The sequence below is a fragment of the Balaenoptera ricei genome, chromosome 9 (genome assembly GCF_028023285.1).
Source record: "Balaenoptera ricei isolate mBalRic1 chromosome 9, mBalRic1.hap2, whole genome shotgun sequence".
NCBI classification, from domain to species: Eukaryota; Metazoa; Chordata; class Mammalia; order Artiodactyla; family Balaenopteridae; genus Balaenoptera; species Balaenoptera ricei.
This window is the reverse complement of record NC_082647.1, coordinates 43,977,856-43,999,014: the sequence shown is the minus strand read 5'-3', so window position 1 is coordinate 43,999,014 and position 21,159 is coordinate 43,977,856. Positions and strand designations below refer to the sequence as shown.

The window sequence follows — 21,159 nt, the reverse complement described above, 5'->3', positions numbered from 1 at the left end:
GGATGGTGGACGGTGTGACCAGCAGTCCTGTCCATCCTTGACCCGGGGCAGGATGCTCGTTGAGTTGATGGGTAGAACCACTGGCTCCTGCTGGAGGACACTTAGGATGCTTGCTCTGAAAGCACTTCCCCCAGGCGTGGGCACAGGCAGCTGGCCGCTGAGGCCTTTTCTCAGCATCACATGTTGCCTGAGGCCCCCTGGACTCTGTGTTTCCCCTCCAGGGGCAGATACATTCCCCCTAGGCCAAACTGTTCATAGTTGCTAGTAGGTTACTCCTAGGCGTTCACTGAGGCTCAAATTTTTGTCTGTGAGGTGCTGCCTTAGAGAGACATCTTAGAAGCAGAAATCAATCCTTCATTCTCAGCCCCAAAGAATGAATTCAGTTCGTTTACACAGTTTATATGATATCATGTATGGTTCCTTCCATGCTGCCTTTGGTTAATGCATATTGTTTGTCAGTTGGATTTGGAACTGCACGTCCTCCTGGCACATGCTATTTCTTTAAGCATGATACTTGAGGAAATCAGCATATTGCTTACTTTTTGCACTGATTAGAATTTAACAATGTAAAAACATCAATTGGGTTCCAGTTTCTTTAGCTAATATGGATTGAAAGGGAAACATTTGATAGAGCAGGCACTTCTGAGGGACTGCAGAGACTGTTCTCCACGGCACTTTCAGAACCCTGTTAATTGTTTCTGTTCAAGCCAAAATATATTTGGTAAATTGATTTGAGCCGATGGAATGCCAGCTTAGCTAAACAAAGGCAGGAAGCCAAGGAGAAGCCCAGGGAGCTTTTATTTGAGAAATGTTAAATATTAACGTATTGGGACATTCTATAAAGAAGGGAAGATTCCCATTGTTCACTTTGAAAGTGGTAGATGTGAAGAGCTCTGTTCATTCAACTTTAGAGGGATTAATCCACCCCAGAAAATTCAGACACCTGTTGTTGCATTCAAATGACATGCCGCTCTGCACATGTAGGCCTCACCTCATCCCTCTGAAGGAAGCAACGGTTTGTGGCTTCATGTAAAATGTACACAAAATGACCCATTATTACACACAGTTATAATTAGAAGCACCTTGCTTATCTGTTTGCAAGCCAGGTGAACACAGTGGATTCTACTGATATGGAAATTATTAGTCATCTACAACCCAGTTCTCAAAGGGGTTCTGGATATTCAGATATTACTAACAGTTGAGGGGTTTCAATACTGTTCCTGTCACAGCTGACAATACCTTATGGAATAAGTGTACTCTTTTTTTGTTTGTTTCTTTCTTTCTTTTTTAAAAAAATATTTATTTATTTATTTATTTATTTGGTTGCTCCAGGTCTTAGTGGTGGCACGCGGGATTTTTAGTTGTAGCATGCGAATTCTTAGTTGCGGCATGTGGGATCTAGTTCCCTGACCAGGGGTTGAACCCATGTCCCCTGCATTGGGAGTGCAGAGTCTTAGCCACTGGACCACCAGGGAAGTCCTAAGTGTACTCTTTGTAAGGATTTCACATGGCAAAAATGACCAAAAGGATAAGGCTGCTAAGAAAATAATAATATATCATAAATACCATAATTAGGTTAGTGAATTTAACTCTTCTAGGCCTTGAACTCAGGTTTACAATTTCTTTTCTTTTTCTGTCTCTCTTCCCATGATGCAAGTAACTTATGTGCCCTTAATACCCAGCTGAACAACTTCCTGTATCACACGGAGCGCACAAGCTTTCTGCTTGCTAGGGAGGAACTGTATTTCTTTGGGCACTAAACTTGCTTCGCGATTATCCTTTGAATGGAACAATTCCATTTCCAGACAATAGTCTCTTCCACTCTGGTCTACCAATCTCAGTTTGTACTACCCCTTAGGGATATTTTCTTTTTATTACCTATTGATTGCCTATCTAAAATATCACAGTATATCCTTTGAGTGTTTGTTCTTCCTCCATAATTTTTTTTCATAAGCTTATGTGATCAAAGGGTACTTTCTTCAAAATAGCAGCTTAAATCAAGCCTGCAGCTGGAAGACGGGAGATGGGGAAGAATGGCTCTGTGGCCCTGTGGTTTATAGACTCAGCGCTTCATGATGGAATTGTCTGCCAGCGGAGCACAGGTGGCCGTGTAGCTTGGGTGGAATTAGGCTATAGCTACATTCCTAATAACAACTGGAGTAGTACAGAAGACACAGAACAAGGCTCAGTAGCTTGAGAAAGCTCTGCTCACCCCTGTCACACACCCCCACCCCAACTCTTGGCACTTAGCGAATCACTTAAAATATTTCCTTTCTGCCACCTGTTCACTTCATCAACTCCACCTGAAAGAGTTACGTCAGATCCACCTGAAAGCATTAACATGTGGGAGTGTGACTTTTTATTTTACTTTTGGTAGAGCTCTACACTTGATGAACCTAGAGTATATATATATTTTTTTTTTCTTTTTTTCCTTTGGTGTAAACTCTAAACAGAAAAATTATCCATTTTTAAGCATCACTATGGTATGTCTACAGATTTTGCATCTCCCCTCTCTCTTAAAAGTGGACTGCAGCAAAAGCAACAATAACAACCAAAAAAAAAAAAGCAAAGAAAAACAACCACAAAATAAAAGAACAACAATCCCCACGCCAAAAAAAAAAAAAAAAAAAAAAAAAAAATTAGTAGTCTGGAGCCAGGTCACACACTTGAAAGGTGAAAAACAGGTTGGTAAAATATTCACTGGTGAGAAGGGAAAATTGGAAGGCTCTTCATACAGTGGAAGGAATGCAGCTGCTGCTTACATCCCACATGAGACGTGTGCTTCAGCTTTGGCCTTCTGACTGCCAGTTATTTCTACCGATTTCCCATGCAGAGAACTGGGAAACTCATCCCAGCTGCAGAAAGGACTAACCCCAAACCCTCAAACACTTCCATGGCATTTTCATCTCATAAGATGCCTATTTAAAATATCTTTTGGAAGAGCAATTTTTTTTTCAATTAACAACTTATTCATTTTTTTTTGCCGGTCACTACTGTAATTTACTTTGCATGGATTTTACTCATGTAGAGAGTAAAAGTTACTGTGCAAACACATATGTATATGATACAGCAATAGACAAAGGCATCTGTAGTTGAATAAGTCATCCTTACACAATACGAAGCCTAGCATTGTTCTGTGAAAATCCTCTTAGTATAATGATAAAAAGAAAAGAGGAGGAAAAGAGAGTGAATTACAAATTATTCTCTTATTTGGGGGACCGTGTTTCATGAAAGAGATGTCAAGAGTCTTGAGAAGAGTTTATTAAAAACACAGTGGGTCTGCATCTTCCCAAGCATGCATGGACCAGCAGTCCATTGCAAAGAAAGAATGATTGGCTTGTTCACTGTGAGTTGAATTCCCATGAACTCAGTTGCCCAAAGTCTCAAATGTATTATATCATTGCCAGTAATTTTGTTGGAGCTCCTTTGGATGTAAATTCTCAACCAGTGTGGCACTTGGAAAATAGCATTTGCCTGCTGTCTAGGAAAGAGATTTGTAGTTTGGAAAATTTTGCAAGGTGGAAAATCTTTGGAATTATGCTCTAAAAGTTTGAGTGTTGTATGGAATTGATCTCTCCCTTCATTTCTCTGGCTGGGCAGCTGCCTAGTTACAGGCTTATGAGGTCAAGTGTCTTCTATACCTTAGAGAGTGTATCACAAATCATATTATAGTTTGCTTGTCTTTTTTCAAAATGTTATTTCAGTGTCTTAACTAGCATGAAATTCACAAATTTCTTTGGCTTTGCAGACTCCTAGTATCAATTTACAGGGTAATTCATTCATTTAGTGAGTATACACTATGTGTCAGATAATGTGTTGGAAGATGGGGTATGAAGAAATAGACATCGTTGTATACAATAGTTGTGGTTGTCAGAATTGACCCCATCTTTGAGATCCACACAGGAGATTAGTCCAGTGTGGGGACAGACTAGCAGTGTGTCCTTTCTCTGATCACCATGCCCCATCACTGTCTTCTCTTCACCCAGTTATTCCCAAAAGCCCAAGAGACACTTTCTTATGACCTTCTTTCCTGCTTTTTACCCAATTCTATTTAATTGCTTTTTGGAACCGAGCTTCTTCTCCTGATCAAGAAATCTTCTCTACCATTTGCCTTGGACTGAGAATGCTTCCATTCCTTTCATTTACCATACAGTGATTTCCATATGAGTCTTTCTGTTTATTTCTTGAGAAATCCAGTTTTAGACCACTGGTTTATTCTACCAATAACTTTCCCTAAAGCGGATCTGTAACTCTTGCTTGCGGCAGTTGTGTGTCCTACTCACAGGAATGCTGTTTGGCCAGGAGTCTCTCCCTTTGGACCACGTCCAAGAGAATATTGGCTTTAGAATATTGGCTTAGGGAATATTAGCATTAGTATCTTACTTCTGAGTGTTTCTTGCTGATCTTATATCACTCGGACATTGCCTTATGCCAATTTTATATTCAGACAAGATCCATTCCATCCCTCTGCACCCCTTTCTCCTTTTTCATCACCACCTTATCTCCCCAGCTTCTGAGTATCTTCTGAACACTTGCTCATCAGGCTAATATTGATCCTTCAGGAACAAAGGTAAAGTCTTCTAAAAAGAGTCATGTTGCTCTTTCCGGAGGCTGAGAACAGATTAAATCAAAGACTAGGTTGTTTGTCTTGTTTTTTTTTTTCTCATGAATATTTAATTAATCAGTAATAGTAGTAATCATTCTCATTTTATAATTAAAGTAGATGAGTCATTTTTAACTTAGGTTAGGGTTTTCTTCTTCTCTGTTAGGCAATCACAGCAATTCTTTTTCTTTTTTTTTTTTTTTCACTTTAACATCTTTATTGGAGTATAATTGCTTTACAACGGTGTGTTAGTTTCTGCTTTACAACAAAGTGAATCAGTTATACATATACATATGTTCCCATATCTCTTCCCTCTTGCATCTCCCTCCCTCCCACCCTCCCTATCCCACCTCTCTAGGTGGTCACAAAACACAGAGCTGATCTCCCTGTGCTATGCGGTTGCTTCCCACTAGCTATAAAGAAGATGTGGCACATATATACAATGGAATATTACTCAGCCATAAAAAGACTAGGTTTTGTCAGAAATCCAAGAGGGTAATAAGACTGAAAACACACAGCAGGGACACTTTCTATTTTTCTGTTAAAACAGAGCTTTCTTTGTGGGCTGTCCCTCTTAGGAGACAGTGACACTGAGTAAGAAAGAGTCCTAGGGCAGAAATGCACCTCAACCTATTGTAGAGGTTCTCTTGGTGCTCATCCACCAAACTGGTACCTAGTTCACCATTCACTGTGGGGCTCAGGCCCTGCCAGGACATTACCAGGAGAACAGTAAGAGAAGCTTCCAACGCACACCTGAGACATAAAGAAAATGATAACACCAGAGTTATCATTTGCTCTGGGTTGAGCCTCAAAAGACTTTTCATGAAACCCTCCCCTTTGTCTTATGGACAGTGTCTTCACATACAATATCAGGGTGGATATGAGAACGTTCCTTCTTGACCTTCTGGTCAGACTGATCTGTGATGTGTGACAGTGGAACCTGGCTGTCTGACATGTGACAGAAATCCCACTATTCAGTGGGGTCATTGGCTGGAGTAAATCCTAGAAGCTTTGGGCTAGCAGGTCTGGAAAAATATGAATGTTCTCAGAAATATTCTCCAATTGTTTAGATGGTCAGTTCAGCAAACCAAGAGGAGATTACATTCTTTACCTTGTGGAGTGAAGATTGTTTCCTTGGTGAACAAGACAGTACTGTCCTGCTGATTCTGTCCAGCACATGAGTAACTTTGGCCTGTGGGCTGATAGCCTCCAATGCCTAGTCAAATTTTGAAGCTTATGATCAGCCCAGGCATGGAGGCCCCAACCTAGGGCTCATAACATCTCAACCCTAGGAAGCATGGATTGAACAGCTGTGCATGTCTCACAGATGACTGTAAAATAACGAGGGGGCAAACATTTTCATTTGTAGGAGTGTTGTCCTTTGAAGAGGATGTATTCAGAAGCTTTATATTTATTACTTTAATACTTCCACTGTAGCAAATAATTTGGAAATTTTCACTTGGCACTTAGCATAATCATATGGGGGGATTATTGGATAAAGAAAAATGATATTAAAAAAAACTATCATCTTTGTTGTCTTTCCATTTCTGCATTGTAGTAGTCGTTGGATAAATGAAAACATGATTTGGACCAAGACAATTACTCTATAAAAGGGCAAAAATATAAACCCTAGAGTAACATGGTCAATGAATAGTCATCTACAAGTCAAATTAGGGTACATAAGATATCATTACAAGGGCAAACTTTATACATTTAAAAAGTTCTAAGCCCCAATAAGTGATTCATGTTATATCACACAATGTTTGACGTGGCGAAATTAAAAGGTAATCAAGAATTTGGTGAGATCCTTAGTGTTCCTTGTTAGAGGATAGTCATGTGTACTATGTAAGAATCTATACAGTTGGGAACTATTGGTGGATTCAAGAGTGGTCGATCCTCTTTTCCTCTAGGTTTGGAAATATCATGGGATGGAGACAGTTTTGTAGAAGTCATGGCTGCACCCCATCTCAAGGGCAAACTCTGTGGTCTCTGTGGCAACTACAATGGACATAAGCGTGATGACTTAATTGGTGGAGATGGAAACTTCAAGTTTGATGTGGATGACTTTGCCGAGTCCTGGAGGGTGGAGTCCAATGAGTTCTGCAACAGACCCCAGAGAAAACCAGTGCCTGAACTGTGTCAAGGGACAGTGAAGGTAAAGCTTCGAGCCCATCGGGAATGCCAGAAACTCAAATCCTGGGAGTTTCAGACCTGCCACTCAACTGTGGACTATGCTACTTTCTACCGGTAAGTCCAGTGCTTTGGAGAATAGGCTTGGGTTACAGACCAAGGGTAGACTTGACCATGGAACAGAGGGTATCAGCTCCCTTGGTGTACAAAACAAGGGCCCCCAAAGTGCAGTGTAAACACCCCTGCTTCTTTCTTCTCTTGAGACTGATCTCATCTTGACTCAGTCCCACATTATGTCCCACATTAGGAAATTGAAGGGCATATTTCAGAGCTGTCTCCTATAAGTGATTCTGTTTTTGTGTCTGCAGGTTCACTGGAAAGCTAGTGACACCCTAGGATTTTTCCAGGTGTTAGCTTGACTCTTAAGATTGAGGAGTGCTTCCCAAAATCTGGCCTAAAATGCAGTGGTATAGGGCAGAGGTAGGAATCTCAAATCACTCTGGCTGCCTTTGGGTATTTGAGTGAGCTTGGTTATTCTAGGTCTCAGGAAGAGTTCATCAGGTCTTTCTCATCGTCTCACTCAGAACACATCTGCACATGAAAAACAAGGTGGTGAAGTGAGGATTCCTTGGATTTTAGCCAACTATGAGACTTTGTGTCCAGAGTCCAAGGAGAGTAGAAACAGGGCTTGGGGATGGAGGAAGGAAAGTCTCTCATTAAGACCGTGGATTCCATTTGTATTAAGCAAACCACTTTAATCATTGTATTAAACGAACAATACATATTCATTGAAGTTACCCGTTTTGTGAATATAAAGACAACACCTACTTTTACATAAAATTAACCATTATAATGTGCTAAAGATTTTTAAAATTCCCTATTTCACAACCCTGAGCTAAACATTGCTTTCAATTCGGCAAACATGTCTATACATTTCTGTATGCAAACTTGTATGTATAGTGCAATATTTATATTATGTATCGATGATACATGGGAAAAAAACAAAAGACTGTGGGTTCCATAACCTTTTCTAATTCTGATTAACCCCTTCCATACAAAGCAACTGGTTACAAAGAAGAATTCGCTTTGACTTCTGTGCTACAAGGTTGCATTTGTGAGTTGATGAGTTTGGCCTGGTTGTTCTTCCATTTACTACACAATTCCATGAGGTTCAAGAGCTAAGACTGTATATAACTTTAACCACCGTGGATGTGGGAGGAAACATGAGATGAACACAGTCCAAAAAGGCCTTGTTTAAGAGATTTGCCTGTGCCTCTTAAAATGAGAAAGCTCCTGTGGTCTGAAGCCACAGAGAAGTTATTTTTACCCTTTAACTGCCACCAGTTTATTTCTCCTAGTTCTCGTTAAATGTGATCTTTTTTTATTTATTTGATCTTTGGATATAAAAGATAAAGTTCTATAAAGTCAGCTCAAAGTAGGGTGGAAAAAGGACTGTCCTTGTCATCACGAATCCCTGAACATGGCTGCATCTGCCAACATTTGGCTCCAACTCATGTGTTTAGTTCCTTCAAGCCATTTTCTGGTTGTAATTTGAATTCTCTGGGTTCCCTTCTTTCTCCTCCCTGCACCACCCCCTAGATTGACCTTACCCTTGTCTATTGAAATCAAAAGCTCTTAATGCACTCTGGAGTGAATTAAGCACCTGGACAGACAAACCAGGCTTCATTTGGCATCTAAATACCCATCACTTGAAAGTCTGATGGGAAGCAATAGAGCACAGCAATTAAGAAACTTGTGGTCTCCCAGAGCTAAAAATCCAGTCCAGCTTTACAACCTTGAACAGTTGTTTAAGCTCGCTAAACCTTAGTTTGCTTATCTGGGAATTGGGGATAATAAAGAGCCTACCTTGAAGAACTGTCGTTCAGATTCAGTGAGATTGTGAGCATAGATGCATGTGCTCAACCCAGTGCCCCCGAGCAATGTGCTCGATAACTGTTGGCTGCTATTGTAACTTCTACCATTAATTAAATGATTAACAAGGGTAAGCCTTCTTTTGGAAGCTCCCCTACCCCAGTTGTGGATTTGGATTGGACCCTTCTCTGTCTGAAATAGAAAGGAAAGGCTGTACTTCTCCCAGGACCCTAGCAGCCTACACCTTTGGTTTTCATCCCATTTCAAAGGAACGTGTTGAAAGCAAAAATTGGAGAGCAGGCCTGCAGAGATTCTTCCCTTTTTGCAAATTTCGATTTCTTCGCTCTTTGGTGATTTATTTTGTATTATGATCCCTGGACTGCTAGCAGGAATATGATGAGCACCTTGGCAGAAGTTGTGAGAAACGACTTTGACATGAACAGAGAGAATCGAAATTGTTAGGTGGCCAGACAGATGCTAACCTTCTGCTCTTGAAAGTTGCTACAGCAGCGCAGTTGTGGGGGCGGCGGGGGAGTCACTGTGTAAGGGGCTGGATGCCCGAGTTTGGGGAGCTTATGAGAATGCTCTTGGGATCTTTGTGCACTGAGGTCTGGAGGATGGAGTATGGTGGGAGGTGAGCTTGTGTTCTGCTGTGTGTGGTGTAGGGACAGAACACCCTTCCAGGCCAGCCACTGCCTGGAAGAGGCAGGGGAGCTCAGGAGGGCAGAGCTGGACAATCCTGACTGTCACGCACTTTGCTGATAATCTCATTCCGCAACCGAGAGGTTCACCTTCGTGCATTTTCAAGTGAGGGTGGCCAATATTGGGTAGATCCTGGATTTCTTTCTTTCTTCCAAGCACAGATGTGGCAGGAGGGAGAAAAGAAACAAGGTCAACATCGAAAGGGAGTTCCGTTCTCAGGGGATCTCCAGCAAGGAACAAACCTTAGGGAGCCTTTAGGAAGCAATGGACAGAGAATGCACTGGGCGATGCCAAGCTGGACGTAACCTCAACTCCACCACTTTCTAGCTGTGTGACCCTGGTAGCTTGCTGGGTTTCAGATTCTTTGCCTTTAGAATAGGTATGACAGCAACCACCTGGTGGGATTGCTACTCCAAGGACTGAGGTCAACGGGTGGTGCCACGTTGGCCCATGATAGACAGGCCGTCCTGGCACAGTGTGCTGTTGTCCTGTGTCCCTTCCTCTCTATGGGGAATCTGGCCCCCCCGCCCCGGCCACTTACCTTTCTGATTGTCGAGGTCTTCTCCTGTGCTCATCGTGGAGAACAGATTAGATAGAGTCTCACTGATGAATCTACAGAACGATTTATAAATGAACCGTTTCTCTTTCGTGACCTTGAATGAAATACGGTAAGTGAAGATTGCATTGTAAGCCTTTAAAAAAATTGTTCTTTTTGTCTTATAAGAATAATATATGTTCATTGTATGACATTTAAGTAACATTAAAAAGAATAAAGAAGAAAATAGCCATCACATCACGTTCCACACGTGTAAATTTTTACCTGTATATTTTATGTCATTGGCAGAATTTCTAAAATGAAGCTTAAAACATAGTCATGACCTGTGTTTTAAGGGCTGTGGTCTTTTTTATGACTCAATATAGGACTAAAGGGATTTGCCTTGATATCATGGAAGGTCATATATATAAACTGTATATGAATTTGATTCCTTTCATTTTCCCCTTATCCTTCAAAGAAGTATCTGTACTTCCTTTAGGACAAAGAATAAAGTTGCGTAATATACAAATGCCACCTTCCAAGTACCATTGTGTTTGTAACTTAGAGAAGGGAGAGGATAAAGGAGGTATTTCTCTCAGGAAGTGTTACCTCTTTTGGGTTTCCTTAATCATATGACAAGTTCCAGAGGGAAAATTCTATTATAAATATTAGATAGCTCTTCTTATAAGATCAAAATAATAATTCTAATTTCTCTGAATTAGAGTTTACTTTTGAGATGTCTAGGACTTAGAACTCTTATTTTATTTTGGTCTTTTACCCAGTTCAAAATTTTTAATAGTAAACTGTCCATTGTCTAAAAACTTGAAAAACTTTGTAAATGAATAAGAAATGACTACATATTAGCCAAAACTTTCTTTTTCTCTTTTGGGAAACTTTTTAAGATTTGCTCATTTTTTCTTCTCACATCAGTTCCACCCATCATGGCCTCATTTGCTGTAAAAATTAAAGGCTTTGTGATCAGCATGTTGGCTTCATTAACTCATTGAATATGTTTGGATGCAAAATAATTTAATTATGAATCACATAAAAATTTAAACTGGCTACGTTGATAATGTGTCTTAAGTCCTAGAGTTGCTAATTGACTTGTCCTCAAATTAGATAATCCCCTTTGCAAATCTTCTGCATTGGCCTCCGCTGGTGTGTCACGGAGACATTTCTTGTAGCAAGGGAGGTAGTTAGTATGCTGTGGAAACATGAATGTGAAATCATTTCAATTATACTTGGATTCACACATAGGCCTCCCTGAGGAGGAGATGTTGTCTTTGGGTCTCTTTTCTCATTTCTTTGTTTTCACCTCCCTCCCCCAGCCTCACACTGCCTTCTCCATCTGTGTCTTGGCTGCCAACCGGGAAATCCAGGAGGAATAAGCAGCCCCCCACCCCATAGCCTCCCTGGCGGTCCTCAGCAGCCAGTATCGAATCCACTCCCCACCTTGAATTCGGGCAGGCTGACGAGACCAGTCTTGGCAGCCCCCGGGGGCACAGGGAAGCCAGGAGATGGGCTGAGCTCTGCGGGTCACGCTGGGGAGAGAGAAGACCACCTAAATCTTGGGCTGGTGTAAGAAACACTAGCAAACTCAGACCTGAATCTTGGGTGAAGTAGTTGCAAGTGAGTGTAACCTGCTAGCAAAGCGGGCCTCTCCAGTCAGGGCAGGCCCACATTTCAGAGAAGCCAGGAAAATTAATGTGAACTGCAGCAAATCCCAGGCCTTTACAGACCACCGTCATCTCAGGACTGTTTTCCTCTCCCCACTCCGCTTCATGCGGTATAATTCACCAGAGCAAAAACTCTGTTCACTTGTTCAGTTTGGGTAAGTGTCTGGGGATTCCCAGTCTAGGAAATGTTCTTTTCTTTCCATGCAGTGTTTTTTACAGCTGTAAGGAAATGAAGGAAGGCCAGGGGATTCACAGATGTGTCCTTCCCGCTGAGGTCCTGGGAGGTAGGTGGTGGGAGGTTGTGCAGGAGAACGCTGGAACTCCGACAGCACAACGGTGTCGGAGATGCTGGCGCCTGGGGGCTGCCAGTGGCTTCCTTCCAAGGGAAGATCACAGCCTTTGTGGATGACCTACTTTGTGTTTTCCTATAAAGGAAACTCATCATTTATTATAAAGCAAGAGGAGAGATGCAGGCAAGGATACAGACTTTATGTGTGTGTGTGTCTGTTTGTAGGAGAAAATCATGTAAAGCTAACTGCTGTTCTATAATTAAAATCAAGCCAATCTTCCCTTGCTTCAAAGGAGAACGTGCTTGGAACATTTCTGTTTACAGCTTTTAATGATTTGCCTCAAATTGCCATTAGAACTAGGGTCCTAAATCAAATGAGATGTTCATTTTAAAGTGTGATGTTCTAAACCTGCCTTTTTATTTTTCCTTTGGCTAACTTAGCTTTCAGGATGAGCAGCCACTCTGAATATGTAATAAAGGTGACACCAGGTGGCAGTAGACACCTCAGTTGTACCACCGATCAGACTTCAGCACTTACAAGTCCAACCTTAAAGTTCAAAATGTTTTCCCTACTCAGTAGCTCTCTCTCTCTCTCTCTCTCTCTTTTTTTTTTTTTTTTTTTAACTTATGCCCTAGGCTACTCCTTCACTGTATCTAAATATACAATGCACATTCCTGCCTCTGGGTCCATGTCTTTCCTCTGCCTGAGATGCCTTCATTTTCTTCATTGATTTAAGCTGAAGGCACAGCTCAAGTTTCATCCCAGGCCTCTGTAAATGTTTTTTCTTTGGTTTCTCAGAGATGCTGATTGTGTTTATCCTTATTTAGTGCATATACTATATTGCACTGCTGTTCTCTCTTGCCCGCATTGGATTTTAGGTTCACTCGGGAATGGGAAATGTCTTTTCTACCCTTTTGTATTTCACCCAGCATCCCCCCTGGAAGGTCTGCTTTGGGGAGAGGTTTCTTAACTCCCTTCTTAGCCTTTCTGTCATCTTCATCCTCTCTGATCTCCTTGTGACTTCTACCCCCAATGCCAAGTCCATCTTAGATCTTTATCCCCACACTCGTTATGCACTTATAGTCAGAATGTGCACACATTTCTGTCCTTTCAGGGAATAGACTAGTCGGAGCAAGCGGAGCCTCTGGTCCACTTTTGATGCTGCAGGAGCTATCAGCTCTTCTTATGCATGCGTCTACTACTGTGACTGCCAGGGGCAGGCCTATGAATCTCAGAATCCACCTCTGCCTATTAACAATTCTCTTGTAAGCCACTTGGACCTCCTGGATCCTCTTCTATACCTTCTATCTATAGATGGCTAGTGTTTGGCCTTGCCATCTTTTTTGTGTGGTATTTTGATCTATAGATATTTCTGCATTGGCCTCTTCCACCATCCTGTCCCATGGGGTCATGGACTGGCACTGACTCTTCTTGGTCACAATGTGTGACACTGTTCATGGGGTATTCCCCCTCAAGGAAGTTCACCTGAGCTTTTGGTGTCCAGAGTTTTTACTGGGACTCGATCACCTGCTGCCTGCTGCCTGCATGGCTGACCTTCTGTAGCCCCTCCCAGAGGTCATGCTAATGCCTTTAGTCTCCAGCTCCTCTGGAGGTTGGAACTGTTATCAGATGGCCGAAAGCCCCCATCATAAAGCACACTGTTAGAGTGTCTCCTGGCCAAAGCACCCAGGCAACAAAGGACACTCCTGTCAAGCAGTGCATTCCAGGGGCCTAGAGATCACTCCCCAGGAGCTAAAGGCCAAGGCCAGACTCTCTTTGGGCCAGGTTAATTCTTTACTACACAGCCTGCCTGGCTCAAGGTTAAATGTAATTTCAATTTGATTTTAATTTTAGCTTTGAGTTTATTTTCAGCATAAACCTTCTGGAATCCTGCAGTGTTTCTCCTCAGAAAATTATATTCTGGATTGTAATTAGATGGGGCTTTTGAACACAGATTTGAATGAGTGTCACTGTAGCAGGTAAAACACTAATTATTTTGTAGCATCTCTCTTGGCTGCTTAGGGGACTTTGATTACTCCTTGGTAAGCAGGAGACTGTCTGGTGTAGCTGTATTATATTTTCGTCATCGATGGGTGTAAAGCCCTTTCTATCCATGAGAGTGACAGCGGTGGTGGCTGACATGAGGAATGTTTTCCTCGTGTCATTGTTGAGCTAACTGGGACACTGGGAGGCGAGGGGACTCATTCCAGGCCCCCCGTGGCACCTGAGCAGCCAGCCTGACAGGACACTTGGTCTCGGGTCTTTGTCAGAGAACTTGGCAAGAGCTGCTAGGGCTGCTCTCAGAGTCCGTCACTGTCCGCTCAGGTTTTTAAATATCCTGCTTTTGCCATGAGCTTTTGGAGGAGGATTTCATTAATTACTTAATTCACTCCTTTTACAGCTTTTGAGTGTGCACCTGCTGTGTGCCAGGTACTGCTGTAGGTGTGGCGATTTGGGACTGGACAAGAGAGACAAAAGTTCTTCCTTCAGACAGCTCACAGTCTAGTGTGGACAGACGGCTATAAATAAGAAACAAGGTCATTGCCAATTGTGAGAAGAGGAATGGGGGGAATAGTGTGATATGATAGGGTGGGCTGAGGGTGACCCACTTGGAATAAGGTAGACAGGAAGAGCCTTCTTGAGGGGTGCTCCTTTGAGTGGAGCCCACCGTGTGTGGGAAGGACGGGGGTGGGGAGGTCTGTCTTGGGTGGGGGAAGGGCAGGCCTCTATGCTGGGAAGGGTGTGGCCTGTTTGCAGACCAGAGAGGAGGCTGCCAGTACCGGTGCCTTTAGAAAGTGATGGGTACGCTACCAATAACTGCATGAGCTTGGAAGCAAATTCTCCCCCTGTCAAGGTTCAGCTGAGATCGTGGCCCCAGTCAATACCTTGAGTGCAATCTTGTGAGACCCTCAGCAGAGGCCATGCCTGGACTCCTGATCCATAGAAACGGAGCTAATAACTGCGTTGTGTTTATTGTTTAAATTTATTGTTAAGCCTTTCCTGTTTTCCTCATTCACTAAGTTTCATTTTATTTCATTCTGCATGTAGTGTTGTAAGCTGGTGTAAATCCTTTCTGGAACAAGTTGAGGAATAAGTGACAGTGGCCAGGGGTAAAGGCTCTAACACCTCCGAACTTCTATTTTTTGTGTGAAATAGAGATGATATCATCACCAACAGATTGGTCGTGAGGCTGAATGAGGTTTCCCTTGTAACGCCCAGGTGGAAACACCGAGGAATCTGCTTCCCTTGGCCACATCACCAGTGTGGTCTAGTGGCATTCCGCCTTGAGCCCCGTGGTTTCAGGTTGTTCTATAGAAAATTAAGGTACACAGTTGGGTGCCAGAATGCCTCAGAACCGAGAAAACCTGGGGATGGGTGTCCTCAGAGATGGCCGTGTGTGGGCTGGCTTCCGTCAGGCCACAGACAGATTGGTTGACTCTTTGATGTGCTGTGAGTACAGCCCTGTGACTCAGTGAGGCAACAGGGACAGGAGCAGCGTCTTGTGAAATCAGCTGGCATCCTGGCAGCATCATGGGCTTCTCAGAGGTGGCTCACTGGCCCCTGTGCTGTGCTGGGAGCTCAGGGTTGTACTGTGCTGGACTGTGCCATCCTGGACTCTTTGACTATCTCTCAATCAAGCTGGAAAAAATTAAAATTGATGGAGAGTGTGCAAATATGAAATAGGAGGGAGGCTTTTGTGATCCTGGATCCTCCTACACATGGAAATCTTATAGTCAATCTCAATTTTCTTCTGACCTAGCAAGGAAAAGGAGCAGTAGGCTTGTACACACAGGCTTTCACAGGGGCCGGTGTTTCAACTACAGACCAAGTATTCAGAAGTGTGTACATGTTTAAAAAAAAAAAGACTGGATGTAGGGGCAGTTTTTTTGTTAAGGAAGAAGGTGCTGAATTACTATTTTTTTATATCCATGAGTCTCTTTTTCTAGGCTAATAGTCAATTATTCATGTCTAGGAATCAATGAAATCAATCAATAATAAATTAAAACAGGTATATATTACCTATTGTAAAAAAACACACACACAGATTATTTTATAGTCAGGATTCATTGATTAATGAATCAGGCGCTGTTCAAGGTGCTGGAGGTATGGCAGTGGTTAAGATAAACAAGTCCTCTGGCTCACAGAGTGTGCAGTGTAGGCTAGTGGGTGAGAAAGACAAGTAAACAGGAGTGTAGATAGGGAGGGATGCAGTTTTGATAGAGGATGTACAGGATGCTATGGAAACCTGCCAGGGGGGTGGCTTCCTGGAGACGGTGACTTCCTAAGCTGAAACCAGAAGCATATGTAGGGTTTAGCTGCACAAAAAGGAGTAGGGGTTTGGGGAAGAGAACAAAGGGAAAGATCCCAGCCACGGAAGACTGCACGTTCAAAGCCGTGGAAGCCAGCAAGAGCCTGGCACAGGCAGCTAACAGATAGATGTTGCATGGGGCAGTGTCATAAACTAGGGGGGTGTGGAAGATAGGTCAGGAGGCAAAGGCCACAGCCAGATCATTAGAATTTATGCCCCAGCATCCATCAGACACGAAAGGGGCGCACTGTAGTGTCTTTAACCATTACCTGGGAGCAGGTCATACTGGGCATTGGTTCAGTAAAGCTGAAGACTTTTCATTTATTCCTCATTCGTTTATTTCTTAGTTTCTATACACCTACCACGTATTCTATGCCTTAGGTCGTGGTTCTCAAACTTTAGCAGGAATCAGAATCATTTAGAGAGCTGATTCAGTGGGTCTAGGGCAGGGGCTGAGAATGTGCATTTTTAACAAGTTCCCAAGGGATGCTGGGACTCGGGCGCCACACCTGGAGAACCTCAGCACGAGGTGGAGGAATTAGAAGAAGAACTGCTTCCAGCTGTTTGTGGGTCCCCAAGGGGATGCAGTTCTCTGAGACTTGGTCTACTCCAAGACCTTTTTATGGCTGACGGGGCTTATCTTTCTTTGTCCTGTACAGTCAACCTCCAAACATTAGAGATGAGAACACAGAGTGGGTCCGTGGGTAAGGGGTTAGGAGCTAAGCACATGCCCACCTAAAGTGGTCATTGGAGCTCAGTGGCATTTTCTTGGTGTGTTGTTTAAAGTACAGGCACCAAATGGAATACTGCTCAGCTATAAAAAAGAATGAAATTTTGCCATTTGCAGCAACATGGATGGACTTGGAGGGTATTATGCTAAGTGAAATAAGCCAGACAGAGAAAGACAAATACTATATGATATCACTTATATGTGGAATCTAAAAAAATACAACAAACTGGTGAATATAACAAAAAAGAAACAAACTCACAGATATAGAGAACAAACTAGTGGTTACCAGTGGGAAGAGGGAAGGGGGGAGGGGCAATATAGGGGATTAAGAGATACAAATTATTAGGACTAAAATAAGCTACAAGGATATATTGTACAACACAGGGAATATAGCCAGTACTTTATAATAACCATAAGTGGAGTATAACCTTTAAAAACTGTGAATCACTACACAGTGCACCTGTAACTTAAATAAGATTGTGCATCAACTATACTTCAATTTAAAAAATGGAAAAAAAAAAAGAAAGTAGGCACCAAAGTAAACCTTTTAATGTCTTGTTTTATAAGCAAAAAAAGCCCTGGTCTTACTGCTTCCTTATTCGTAAGGCCAGGCCCAGCAGAAGTGTTGAACTTGTTTGACTGGGCCATTTGTGAGCCAGAATTAGAATCCAGAGTCGGAGTTCTCCTGGCCACTGAAATACTTTTCGCAGTGAGCTGGGAACCGCCGCGGTCACTTTGAGATGAATGACCCGGGGCCCAGCAAGTGCCCTCCCTGAAGAGAAAGCTGGACACGGTGCAGCTCTGTTGATGAACCGGCCTGGAGCCGGTGTTCTGTGCAGAGGCAGAGCTGCCCAAATCTTCCCCTCCCTCCCCCAGCACGCAGGACAGACAGGCCCGGAGCTGGGGGCCAGGCTTGTGAGCCCAGAATGGCCAACAGGATGTATCTGTAAAAGTCTGCTTCCTTTCTGCTGGCTTCAGGCTTTTAAAGAACCTGGTCAGCGGGCACAGAGAGTAGAGAAATAAATGCTTTACAAGGAAATCTGGTGACGATGCTGGAATTAATAATTCTTTTAACATGAAAGAGCTGTTCTCTGTGATCTTTACTGTCTTACCTAGTGTTGGGAGTTTAAACAGATGAGAGGGTGAGCTGGTTTCTTCATTGTATCCCAAGCAAATGGCCCATGTGTGAGCACGAAGGTAGGATGCATTTGAGCTCCTCAAAGAATATGGGCCAGAAGACCTTTCAGAACCCCTGAAAGCTTTTCCATATGAAAAGGAAACCAGGAAATTGGAATCTTCATTTTGTCTTTGCGATCAAAGCCAGGGAGGAAAGATATTAAGCAGATACTGACCTGTAGTTTTGTGGCCACTGTTAGGATTTATTGACTGAATAGCAAATAAGGACTGCAGGAAAGCTGAGGTTGGTATTTACTTGAGGGGAAGAAAAGATTTGGATTCAGAGGTTGACTGAAAGCAGAGGCCTGCCTGCATTACTAAGGAAATAAGTACATGGGCTTCAGTAATAGGAGGTAATGACAACCATGTTAACAGCATTGATTGACACTCATTATGTGCCTGAAACTCAGGGAAGCCTAATAATATTTTACAGTGATAGTAATAATGGGCAATGCCATGAGAAGAGGAGGAGTGACAGCTTACATGTTTGCGTGCTGTGTGCCAAGTGACCTTTCCCTGCATATAGTGTCACATTTGTGTGCATGAGGAACACGAGCTTAAAGGAGGTAAGAATATCATCCAAGGTCACCAGGCAAGAAGGAAGCAGAGCCAGGACTTGAGACCAAATCTGTTTGACCCAGAGATTGTATTTTTGACCATTACCACCATAATCTGGTAATAGCTCCTCCTCCTAACCCATTCCTAACCCCAAATTGTCTCCATTTTCTTTTTTTTTTAATTTAATTTTTATTATTATTTTATTTTATTTTCTGGCTGCGTTGGGTCTTCGTTGCTGCATGCGGGCTTTCTCTGGTTGTGGTGAGAGGGGGCTACTCTTCATTGCAGTCCACAGGCTTCTCATTGTGGTGGCTTCTCTTGTAGTGGAGCATGGGCTCTAGGCGCTGGCGTCAGTAGTTGCAGCACGCAGCCTCAGTAGTTGTGGCATGCAGGCCCTAGGGCATGTGGGCTTCAGTGGTTGTGGCTCACGGGCTCAGTAGTTGTGGTGCACGGGCTCTAGAGCGCAGGCTCAGTAGTTGTGGCACACGGGCTTTGTTGCTCTGTGACATGTGGGATCTTCCCGGCCCAGGGCTCGAACCCGCATCCCCTGCATTGGCAGGTGGATTCTTAACCACTGAGCCACCAGGGAAGTCCTTGTCTCCATTTTCTGAACTGAGCTAGCACTCAGTTTTTGCGAATGTTTCATATACTACATTTTTTTTCATTTTGAAGGATTTTTTTTTTCTTTTAAAAGATTTTCTTTTCTCTTGAGCAAAATTGTTCGGGTTTTGGAAGTATTATGCTGGCTGAATTTTAAATAGAGCAGTTTCATCCTACTGGTCTTTTAAAGAGAAATATTTGAATTTCAAAATAGTGGCCATTTTCTACTCAAAATTGTTTCTGGTCCACAGTAATAATTCTAGAGACAAGAGTGCCTGACTCTTCTGTGAAAGGCTGAGTTCATTATGGAACTGAGATCCTAGATTCTAATGCAGTGTGCCTATAAAGTATTTCCTTGTTTTTCATCTTCTTTTCCTTCTTTTTGCTTTTAATGACTGTTTAGAAACAGTTTCTAAAGAAAGAAACATTCTTATTTCACATCTTGCTTGAGATGTTTCGATTGATGTGATACTAGTAACTCAGTGATTCTTGATTTTTGGGAGGTCACAATCCTTTTTCAGGTTCTGATGAAAGCTAAGGGTCTCTTTTCCAGAAAAATGCATGCACGCTTGCACATACAACAGGGAATTCACCTAGGGATCAGTGGACCCTTGGTTAAGAAATCCTGCCTCCTTCCTCCCTCCCTCTCTACCTTCAACTCTTCAATAAATATTTTTTGAGCCTTGTTAAATGTCAGGCACTGTGCTGTGTGTTAGGATTACAGTGGTGAATGAAATAAACATGGCTCCTGTCTTCGTGGAGTTCATGGTGTAGTGAATAAGGAAGACAGTAAACGAGTATCCTTACAGATAAACATGCTATGATGTCTGTACTTGAAGGAAAACTTTGGTGTATAAGATCATTTCATTGGCAGGTCAGACCCCATAGGTTTGCGTACAGGGGAAGGGGGAGGCAGATGGATTGGAGAAGGAACTCCCCTGAGGAAGTGATCTTTGAGCTGAGATCAAAAGGATGGAGAGCAGTGAACCACGCTGAGAGACAGGAGGAGAGGGCCCCAGCCAGGGGGCGTTGTGCTGCATTCATGCACCTCTGAAATGCTGATGCAGCCAGCCCCCTGAGCTCCCCGTGTGCCTGTCCCAAGGAGCTCTGTGTCCTTCCTGTGTTATACTCTCAACGTAGTGAAGTCCATTACACAGGATCTCACCTGTCAGTGATTCATTCATGTTATGGGTCAAATCATATTTCCCCTGAAGATCTGTCTCTCTCATGGAGCTTTAAAGTGGGTTTTTCTTCATCCTCAAGGGATACCATACTACTGAGTCTCATATCTGAGGTAGTGGTTTATTTGGCTTGCTCTGATATGCTCGGAGTCAGGACCGTGTTCTTTTTCAGAATACATCTAGGATGATGAAGACACACCTGCTACACACGTTTGTGCACACGCACAGGCACACATGCCCAGCTGTGTCCAAATGCCCCAGCGCACATTGTATGACATACATGTGTCACTACACCAGCGTGAATTCAGACTCTTGCTGTTCAAAGCACCATCCTTGGACCAGCAGCATTAGGAGCTTGTTAGAAATGCAGGACCTCAGGCCCCACCCTAGCCGTTCTGAAATCAGAACATGCAGGTTTGACAAGGTGCCCATGGGATTTGTGTACACATTGAAGTTTGAGCACTGCTGGTTTGATCTTCGCCATTTCCACTCTGGCCTGGTCCATGCTGTTGAACAGTCTTGTCCAAATGCTTCCATTTAAAGCTTGATAGCACACTGACGTGTATGTGTATATATATACACATATACATATGTATAGAGTTTTTTTTTTCAAAAAAAGGAGTTCAGGTAGCTGTGCTGTGGGACAGTTGTAATTTGACTCCAGTGTGTAACAGATGTAGGTACTCACAGGGGGCTGAGGGCACACCATCACACTTCTGCAAAAGGCATTTTCACCTTTTCATGGGCTGGTCACCTGATAGTCACTGGCGTTGTTCTTCATTATTTACGTCAGATGG

General features: G+C 42.9%; 1 protein-coding gene across 3 annotated transcripts in view; it reads left to right on the top strand.

Annotated features, from left to right (window-relative positions):
• Window positions 1–21,159, top strand: part of BMPER (BMP binding endothelial regulator) — a 254,972-nt gene that overhangs the window by 169,530 nt on the left and 64,283 nt on the right. For all 3 annotated transcript variants that reach the window (XM_059932712.1, XM_059932711.1, XM_059932710.1), the window contains one exon: window positions 6,514–6,850. In XM_059932712.1, the coding sequence (XP_059788695.1) occupies window positions 6,514–6,850 (337 nt within the window). The remainder of the gene's footprint in view (window positions 1–6,513; window positions 6,851–21,159) is intronic.